This window comes from Mytilus edulis, chromosome 10, assembly GCF_963676685.1.
Source record: "Mytilus edulis chromosome 10, xbMytEdul2.2, whole genome shotgun sequence".
NCBI classification, from domain to species: domain Eukaryota; kingdom Metazoa; phylum Mollusca; class Bivalvia; order Mytilida; family Mytilidae; genus Mytilus; species Mytilus edulis.
The window spans coordinates 75,063,915-75,074,859 of record NC_092353.1 but is presented as its reverse complement, the minus strand read 5'-3'; the positions used below and the strand labels follow the sequence as shown (position 1 = coordinate 75,074,859).

The window sequence follows — 10,945 nt, the reverse complement described above, 5'->3', positions numbered from 1 at the left end:
CCTGAATACATACAATAAGGCACACTAAACGTTTCTGAAAAAACATTCATCGAAACAAGTTTGCTTCATGATGTGCAAATCAAAACATACAAAATGATTGAAATCATTACAATATAAAGGATCTTAAAGAAATTTGCACACATAACAAGACAACAGCGCCTCTAATATGAACTACATCTGCATTTAATCCTCCTTATTTTTTGACAGAATTCATGAATAAGGGAGGCGAAAGAAAGTAAAACCAAACTCATAAGTGTAAAATGAACTGACAATACCAAGTCTTAAAAAAGAAAATAGGTAAACATGTGTAAACAAAACACAACATATACTGAGCCAAAAAAATTTAGCAACACTTTTTTTTTCATTTCGTTGTTTTTGCAAATTTTTTTTTTTTTTTTTTTTTGAATATAATAATCCTAAGGTTCACCTGTAATTTTAAACAGTCCTCTGTTTTCCTGGTGATTGAATTCCCGCCATTTAAGCTTTGCACGTGTAATTGATGATTTTTAAAACGAAATTCTAAATTTATTTTTCACTATCGTTCAGAGACACACCATTGGTGAGAAAAACACACAAACGTTCGAAAAAAATGCATGGGGCGTGAGGAAGCTTTTGAAATGAATGATGCCGGAATGTGTGTTGCTGACGTCGCGGCTCGATTTACTGTGCAAGAGTTTAGAGACTAACACACAGATAATTACATATTGCAAGTGCACAGGATAGGTAGAAATATCATAGACCACAAAAAACTAACGTCAAGGGAGGGGCGCTACCTTCGCTTTACGTCAACACGTGACAAGTTTGTTCCGTTTAATTGAGTTGTTCATTGACTGAGGGAAGGTGCTGGGATGATTGCCAATCCTTGATTAATGCACGTGCAGCATGGACGAGAAACTGATTTTGAATATCACTATACCCATTTTCACATTTCGACCCTACTGCGCTCCATAAAAAGAAATTTCTAGTGAATATGAGTGATTAACATGCATGTAATTATGTCTGACATGTCATAATTCTAATTTATAATTTGTTAATTTTAATGTTGTTATGATTTTGTTTAAGAAATAATTGATGCCAGCTATACTTTATTGTAGTTTTAACATGGGTAGGCATTATATTCGTGATTATTTTTGCCAGAGCGATAGCGAGGGCTAAAATAACACGAATATAATGCCTACCCATGTTAAAACTACAATAAAGTATAGCTGGCATCAATTATTTCGATTCTGATTAGGACAATTACGGTAATATCTATGTTCGCTGTGTATAAAGTGTACGGTATTTGTGTAGGCTCTTCCATCAACCTTCCTGTCGATTTTTATCCAACTAGTTCATACCAGTTTAATTTGGCAAAGTTGTATAAATTTCTAAAATTCAAAATTGAAACAGATATTAATAAATTAATTTATTAACTAAAACAATATTTGTGTCACAATATAACAGAAAAGTTATATTTCAACAGTCTTTTCCTTTGAGGTCAATTTCTGACACGCACATTTTCAAGTCAGTCGTCAATGGCGGTGGACGCACAAGGAGAATCGGGTAGGTCTTTATTTTCTAAATTAATCGTAAATATTCCGCCGGTTAATATTGTAGCATTGGTAAATATGTTCATATCTGATATAGGATTTCTTGATAAAGTTGTGCTGACATTCGAGACTTGGCAGGAGGGGTTCTTTGACAGAAATCCATTTATACTTGCGGTGGCTACACCTTTTAAAGTTGATCAAAGGGCACGCCTTTGTGCATCTGACGATTTCAAATGCTGTATTTATACATGAGATTAAAATTAATACTGGGTGACAATCTTGTTGCATTTGTAAAATGGATTGGAAACCTTTGTGGTATATTGGTAATTACGCCTATTTGTTTTTATAGGAGAATGGGGTTCGATTCCCTGCTAGGGTCAATCCATTTTATCAGAAATATGAAACAATTTTGTCATTTCAGTACAACAGTAATAGTAACCTATTCTTTATTTTATATTTTATCGTCGGAACATATGTTTCAATGAAATTAATATACAATGACATGCCTTTTTAACAGGAGAGATGAAACGTGTTTTTAGGGGGGAGGGGTTTTGAAGTTAGAACAGCCAACATGGACGTTGCTGTATCTAGGTCAACTATTTTCAATTACGAATTGTAACACATTGTTGTCATTGTTAAAGTATAAGTAACAAAATGTGTATCATTTTAGTGTTTGAAAGTGTTTTAATTTAAGGAAATACATTAAATGCATACCATTTTGACGAAATTCATTTTTCGGCCGTAGTCAATATACGCATGTGCAAACTAATTTTATTGGATAATAAAGTATGGTTTCTTTACAAAGCTAAAGAAGCACGTCATATTAGAATATAAAATAAAATTTTATATTTATTATGCTAAACTCTTTTGGCTCAGTATATAAAAAACTGATCCCGGCAAAATCTTGTCTACATAGTTGTTTTTTCATAACTTTATCTTACTAGATTTGAATAAAAAAAAAACTTTCTCAATTTTCTTTAGTTTATAAAATACATTTGTAGATGTAATGGTTTATGATTGAAAAAACCTCTTTAAAATAGAAAAAAATGTTTAACATTCGACCTTAATAAAGTTGATTGATCAAACCAGTTAAAAGTTTGTTCTATCTAATTCTTGATTAGCCTTGTAGTGAAATAAATACTGAAATGACGTAATCATCCTTGACCGACTTCATGTAAAGTGATTTTACTATTGAAATTACGCAATAGAAATAACATTCAATCTAATAATAAAGTTTCTATAGTACACTTATATTTTAAGATATCATGATCAACCAGCTATTTTTAACAACTGAAAAAGTCTTTAAATTTTGGTAAACATTTCAACGGCAACTTCCTTGAATGCATTTATTAATTTGTATTCAGCTTGACGCCTTATTATCTACATCAAGGTAAGTCGATATCTTTATATTTGTTAAGAGACTGATATTTTGTATTCGTGTTATATATATCAAAGATTCTTTGACAGACCTAATGAGAAAATACAAAACTTAGTTAAACTGACAGTAGCTGAAAAATAAATATGTCTAATTTGACGCAAAAAAGGACGGGAATGTTTTTATATATAAGGGGAGCACATACATTATATACATTTCCGATTTAAATTATGAGTTTTCTGTCAAACTTTGTAAAAATATCAAAATGTTTTTTTACTAAGCAGAATTGTTTGGGTAATTATTTTTTTTTTGGGGGGGGGGAGGGGGTTCCCATATAAACACCTGGTATATTTTGTAATATCATTCTGTTAGTCCTATAAACAAGACAAAATAAAATGAGAACAAGTAGATAATGTCGGTTATACAGACGAATTGATATATGCACGAATTCATAAGAAATCGCGATAATAACTAATTCGTTTTTTGCCATAAATCCTCTGATTTTATATAAGTCAAAGAAAATAGGAAATCTTAAGAACAGTGGTCAAAAGTAAAAGCTTCCTATGATCCCAGCTTTCTTGAGTTGGAACTTTCAATTCTGATTTGATGCTGTATGTATCCTGGATACATTTTGAGGTATAAAACGGCAAACCAATAATTTCCTTTTTCGTATTAATAAGATCTGATGTCATATATTAATTACCCATTGTAATCAAATAATTCATTTCAATTTAATATTTCAGGAATAAGGTAGAAATCAACTTCTCAATTTCAGAGAATCGCAACAATAATCGATCAGTATGTTCATTTGTAGTCAATCATGTTCGTTCATTTAGTTTGAATTCTTTTCTTTTATTCCATATCAAAATGGTTAAGTTTACCCCTTAAAACATGCATGTTCTAACTATACAGATTTTAAGGTAACTTTTTAAAAAAATCGTCCCAAATTAGAACTGTTCAGTACGTACGCTACGTAAACAACTATATACTAGTAGATGATCCTACTCTGAACCAATGATCCTTCGTCAGTTTCTTTTTGTGCTAGAAGGGTGTTACTCCTACTACACATGATTTATTCAATGTATTTAATACATACTGATCAAACGCTGTATAAGTTGTGAGTTTGTACTTATGTACAGTATATGAAGATGGATAGGATGGTCAGGGAGTCGCAGGTATGACACCCAATGACTTGTCCGGGAACATAAAATCCTAAAAAACTTTAAATTGAATATCTACAATTTCATGTCATAAATACCATGTCTGAATGTGTCGAAACTATTTTTGACTCATTATTGGTCTGCTTTGTTTGGTTATCCTGTATATGCAAGTCAAATTTTAGAAATATAAATTTGGATGGATTTTATTTTTATTAAAATTTAACTTTTCATTACATTAACAATAAAATTATAATCTTTGTACTATCTTAAACTTCTACTATATCTATGTTAAAGTCACCTGCAAGTTTTTACTCCCAACTTTTTATTCAATTTAAAAGACGCAAAATAATTCATCGATAACATATCAAAATCAATGTGCATCTTATTTTGATAGAGTGCATGGTTATTTATATGCATATACTTATATATGCGCTTTTATTATACTGCTGGTCCTTTTTAGTATTACATTATGATTGTCTAATACAACCGAAACAAAAAACATATTTTTGGTTGACATGAGAATAATTTTTAGTGGCGCGATCGCAAGCAACAGTCTCATAAAATATTTATGGAAATCTGTATTCATATTCCAATAACAGATTTTATTTTTTGATATCGTTTGTCATGTAAATAAATACCACAGAAAATAAAAAAGGGTCCAAAGATACCAGAGGAACATTCAAACTCACAAATCGAAAATAAACTCACAAGAAAAAAAAAGAAAAAGTCAAACAGACAGGCAACAGTACACAAAACACAACATACAAAAATAAGCAATAAGCAATAAGAAACCCACCAGAAACTAGGGGTGATCCAAGGTGCCCCGAAAGGGTACTATAACACCACTACTGAATCAAACCACAATGACATGTCATCTGTTCAGATACGTAAGCTTAAAGGAATTTTCATTGCGGAATCTCCATTTTGTGTAATCCAATCTGTACCATAAATGATGTAAAAATTAGTTTTACATCCTATATACCATGCTCTTTCTATTTGCTTTTTATGTGCAGGTATTTAGCAGAAAATGTTTTTTTTGCAATATCGTTATATACAACTGTTAAACTGATATTTGAAAAAATGATGTCCACAAAAATAGAACAATTGCTTTAATTCAATGGTTGTTAAGATTTGAAAATCTCTGTACAAGTGAAATTATATTTTTTTTTACATGAAAGCTGTATTTCATTAACATGTTTTTGCATAATTTTGAGGATAAAAGGATAATATCAGAGAACCGCGGGAATTATACATGTACGTATACGCGTAAACTCGCTTTTATTATGTAACGTCATATCCGAAAAATAAATTGGAAGGGAAGATGCTCGAGAGGGTAAAACATGAATATCAAAAATAGCAAATACCATTGTATCTGAGGCAAATTCTCCGGCATTGGTGAAAAATAGGCAAACTCGTTTGAAATTAGGAAAACATATTAGAATATGCCAAAAATACACTAGCTATCAACCAATCAAAATCTGGCTTTTTTTATGTAAGGTGTTATTAAATATAACATTAACTTGAAGACGGATGTTTATCATAAGACTTCGACCTGCGTGTTCATAAGCTATTTTTAGCCTGGAAGAATTTCCAACTCCCACACAAAGTAAAATTATATATAAACAAAGACAGTATTGTGATATATAAATTTCAAAAAGCAAATTCTATAAACATAACGAATACAGTACATAATTGTTTCTTATAAAATACTTGTGTTTGTTTTTAAATAGAATATTTCACATACAAAGGTAAGATCTTATTTATGCATTAAAATTTCCTTAATATTGCATATGCAAGATTTTTTTCCCTTTTAATATATTCTTTTAAATTTTAAAGATTTTTTTCCCTTTTAATATATTCTTTTAAATTTTAAAGATTTTTTTCCCTTTTAATATATTCTTTTAAATTTTAAAGATTGTTTTCCCTTTTAATATATTCTTTTAAATTTTAAAGATTTTTTTACCTTTTAATAATTGAAATAAAAAAGAAAAGGGAATTAAGAATTTTACATAATCACATACTATTATACCCTAAAGACATACTAAAGAGTAAAATCACAAAAATAATTAACTCCAAGGCAAATTCAAAAAGGAAAGTTCCTGATCAAATTGAAAAAATCAAAAGCGCAAACACATCTAACGAATAGATAACAACTAGCATATTCCTGACTTGGTACATGTATTTACATATGTAGTAAATTGTGTATTAAACCTGGTGTTAGTTAGCTAAATGTCTCACGTGTTATAAACGACCCTTTTAAAAAGTTTGTTTATACAGAGAGGACTCATATAAACATTCATGCGTCCTATCTGTCTAAAGCGGAAGAAAACATAAATGTCTTGGTAATAAGTACATTAGTTTATTTTCTTTTTTTGGATGTCTAAACAGCTTGCAAAGTTGACTCCTCTGTGAACAATTCCTAATTTTTAAAAGTAGTCATACTTTTCTTTCCAATGTACTCTACATTGTATCTTACAGAATTAAGCAGTTTTTCAGTTGGGATGTATGGTGAAATGAACTGCGACAGGTGTGATATGGTTCACCGCTTCCCGGAGCCAATCAGAAAACATGTTGTGGAAGTTCTCAAAACTGGCCAAGTGTGTAAGGAACTTATCAATTATGACAACATTTTGCTGTATTTGGAAGTGAGTTGCATCTCCCGTCCTCTGAAAACAGCTTGTGAGGAGAAGCTTCTAGAATACGTAGCAGTGATGAATTCAATAGACGCTTTACAAATCGCTGAAAAGTATGAACTTTTACTTCTCAAGAAGGAAGCCATAGAGTTAATAGCCGACCATTTCAAGAATCTGTGGCATACTGATTCGTTTGTAGACCTTCATGAACTTAGCTTAGAAAGAATTTGTCAGGTCGAAAAGGTTTTTAAACATGACGATGTTTTCCGAGCTTTGGAAAAATGGCTAAATAGGAATCATGAAAATCGTTTGATGTTTTACGGAAAACTTTTACATTTGGTCCAAAAACAGCGGTCTCCTCGAAAATATTTTGACAGTGAAAAAACATACCATTTATATCATGCCATGATCCTTCCGTCTGTTTTATCAAAGTATACAATAGAAGTGGCTGTCTTCAACTGCGATGGCGATCTGGTTTGTCACAGGAATTTATTTAAAAGTCATGACGTAAAAGACAGGTTTTCTGTTGCATGTGCGCAAAAAGATGAAACCGAAGCACCTTATGTTTACATTGCATTTGAAAAACATGTAGTTCGGTACGATCCTGTTCTGTTAAAGCATGAAAACTGTCATAATCTCAATCATCAACGGTCAGCATGTTCTTTGGTGGTTCTTGGAGATTTCATTTACGCTCTTGGTGGCCACCATAATGGAAATAATGTGTTAGAAATAGAAGAACTGGACACAAAGCACCATCGAAATAAGTTCTTGATTAAAAAGTCATGGAAAACAATTGCACATCTACCGGACAACGTAAAACTTTCATTCGCCCCATGTATGACTTATTTGAATAAAATATACATTGTTGCCGAATTATTAAGTAATGAAAATATAAAGTCGACGGGCCTTTTAACTTTTGACCCAAATGAAAAATCAGTCGAAATAGTGGCCAATTTTTTGAAAAATTGTTCGGACTGTAGAGCCGTTCTCTATGATTCGAAAATATTCATTGCTTCAAGCGAGGGATATTTTCTGCAATATGACATCGAGACAAAAACGTTTTCTTCCTGTAAAGATTTACCTACGAAAGGAAATAATTTTGGAATGTATGCTGCAAGAAACAATATTTACTTTGTTGGCGCGTCCGTTTCCGATAATAACATTGATAGATTTGAAAAAGATGGATATGATATTCAGACAAACAGCTGGAAACGAGACCGAAAACTACCATGTAATCTTCCAATTTATGGAAGCTGTGACATTAAAGTCCCTTCCTACACTAATTTGATCCCATTTAATGATTCAAGGTGACTAGACAGCCATTTGTTAAGTTGTATTACTAATAACGTTGATTCTTTGCTTTCTATATACTCATTGAGATGTTTTAAAATTAAATTTCCAAATTGTAAATCATATGTTGAGTTGTTCCTATGATTGAAATCATTTGCCTGAAGGATGTAATTTAATTTAGCAATATTAACGAACTAATAGTACTGCATGAAAACTCAAATCAAAACATTGGATCAACAAATGTTTTTGTACGATATTTAGGTCATGTATTGGAATCGATATTTTGTAGCGTACAATTAAAAATGATGCATGTATGCTAAAATTCATTTCTTAGCTGGTTCTTTTTATAGGCTTAAAATGTAAGTAAAATATTGAGTTTTACCCCGCAGGTCCTTTACGTTATTTTGTCATGAAAAACACAGACGTCGTAGAAAAAGAAACAGGATTTAAACACAAGTTTATCTTCTTCCTTGTTATAACAGAACTGCGTAATTTTCTTTCCAGAAACCAATCTTTCAGATAATGCGTCATAGGTTTTATCAATTCGTTGAAAAAGAATCCTGACCAGTGTTATCAGTATTCGAATTCTATATATATATCTACATAGTACATTGATTTTGAACTATATTTACTGATATAAACAGATAAAACCTGACTGGGAATGTTGAAATATGGATTAAGTTGGAAAAGTGTGAGATCACTCTTCAAATTTCACGATCAGTTTTTCAAAGTCAAAGGTCAACTATGAGCTATTGTTCAATTGATCTTTTGTATTTTAATGTGTTAAAAAGGACATGGAAGATATCCTGTGAAATGTTTAAAAAGAAAATACAGGAACTAAGAAAACTATAAAGAAACGAAAGGCCATAGCAACATTGAACTTTCTTCATATCGATAACAAATCAACGTTTAAAATTTTCATGTGATTTTAAATCACGTGATAAATAATCAATTTTGATGATTTTTCGGATTGTTTTATTTCAATTTCAATGCAAAACATTTTCAAATATTTTTTTGGATTTGTATCTTTTTTTTTGGCTTTTGTCAAATCATGCTTAAACGGCTTTGCCCTTTTGTAATTTATTGTCATAACCTTTTTATATTTTTGGCTTACCTAACCTTAGGCTTTTAGCGTTCGGTATGTAGGTTATTCGAGAGTTGTGCGCGCACAAATCGTTATCATACGTATTATTGTCTTGAAGCGTGCTTACAATCTGAGTTGACAAAACACTGTAGACGAAATGACATACAAGAGTTGCACTACAAAAATAAAACTCCAACAAACAACAAACACTCCAATCCCCACAATAAGAAAAAAAGAAAAAAAACAAGAAAAAAAAACAAACGTCAAGAATGGGAACAAAATATTCTATGCTTTGAGAATTCCACGCTTTCTGCGCTTAACAGAATCCTTTCAATAACTGTGAAAGTAGGTATAGATGGACTTTCTTAAGAAAAATCTCTGCCTATGTCTTCCCATATGAAACATACTGATGTCAATATTATATAGAGGTAGTCGAAACTATGGTGCACTATCCCGCTTGACATACGTTGAAACTTAATATCAGATTTATTGTAACTTTGTTCTCGTTCTCAAAGAAAATATTTGCCACTAGACATTACATGCATTAAGCAAATAAGAAGAAAAAACAGCACTATTGTTTTAGTCTTGCCACACAAAAACATTAGAAAATCTATCCACAATTCGAATATCCACGTGCTTAAAAAAAGTCGAATTCCTAATATGTATTTAACTGCCGCTAGTCAAAATTAACCTCCAAGGAAAACTTCAAAACGGAAAGTCCAATGTCAAAATCAAAAGCTCAAACACATCAAAAGGGTGAAAGGCAACTGTCATATTCCTGACTTAGTAAAGGCATTTTCCTATGTGGAAAATTGTGAAATTGACCTGGTTTTATAGATATCTAACGTCTCACTTGTTTGACAGTGGAATAGAATTCCTTTATATTGAAAACAAGGTGTGAGCAAAACTAACAGACAAAAAAGGAAAACATGTAAAAAAAAAATGGGGTACGACAGTCAACACGTATAACATTGTGTTATAATCTTATTCACTATTAGAAGAAGAAAAAAAACAATGTCAACAAAGAAAAACAAATTTGCATATTGACACTGTGTAGACAAAGCACATAAGCATTAATGAAATACAAGAATACAGAAAATGACAACGGTACAATGACACAATGTCGGGATGCATAAATACTGACACACGCAAAAAGGATATAACCAAAAATTTATTAAACAGTAAAGGTTGAAAATATACACAGACAAATTAAAGAAAAAAAACAATGCCTCTGCAGTTTGGTGGTTCAACGAAAATGCAAGTGGATATCCACAACTATTCCAGTGAAATGCAAGAAAATGACAAACCTGCATAGTTCAAAGCAAATAACAACTTCTTAAAATCAGATTTATCTCAGACTTAAATATCAATCAGAACACATACAAAATCGAATGAATTAAGCGCAAACACATCATGAACAGTTAGAAAACAAATGATCGTATGCATTGCAAACAGAAGGTTGGACCGTGACTGCTCATATGTAATTGTAGTAATATAATTATATTTCATTTGATGTTTTATTTATTTATCGTATAAAACAAAATCCAAAGATCTACGTAGTGTGTTGGATTGTAAACCTTTGATACTAACTTTATCTAAAGAATAGATAAATCGCCCGGTTCGTATCTAAATTAAGAGGCTAGATAAACAACGCTACCGAAAAATTAACATGCGCTATCCCATTGATGTCATTTTGTTCATTTTGTATGAACATTGAAAGAAAGTAAACTGAACTAGTATTTCCAAAAATTAAGTTTATTAAAAAAAATTAATTAAAAGCAGGTCATCTGTCATGATGGTCATTAGAATTACTTCAATGAAGAGTCAACGATTATCAGCTGTTTTATAAAAACAAAAAAGATTTTATGTCAGTA

The 10,945-nt window shown here is 31.2% G+C and overlaps 1 protein-coding gene across 1 annotated transcript; it reads left to right on the top strand.

Annotated features, from left to right (window-relative positions):
- The first annotated feature begins 2,797 nt into the window (after positions 1-2,797).
- On the top strand, positions 2,798-8,110 carry LOC139491861 (kelch-like protein 12). The gene is made up of 2 exons (XM_071279772.1): positions 2,798-2,919; positions 6,543-8,110. The coding sequence occupies exon 2, from the start codon at positions 6,566-6,568 to the stop codon at positions 8,006-8,008; it is 1,443 nt and encodes a 480-aa protein (XP_071135873.1). The 5' UTR covers positions 2,798-2,919; positions 6,543-6,565; the 3' UTR covers positions 8,009-8,110.
- The last annotated feature ends 2,835 nt before the right edge of the window (positions 8,111-10,945 follow it).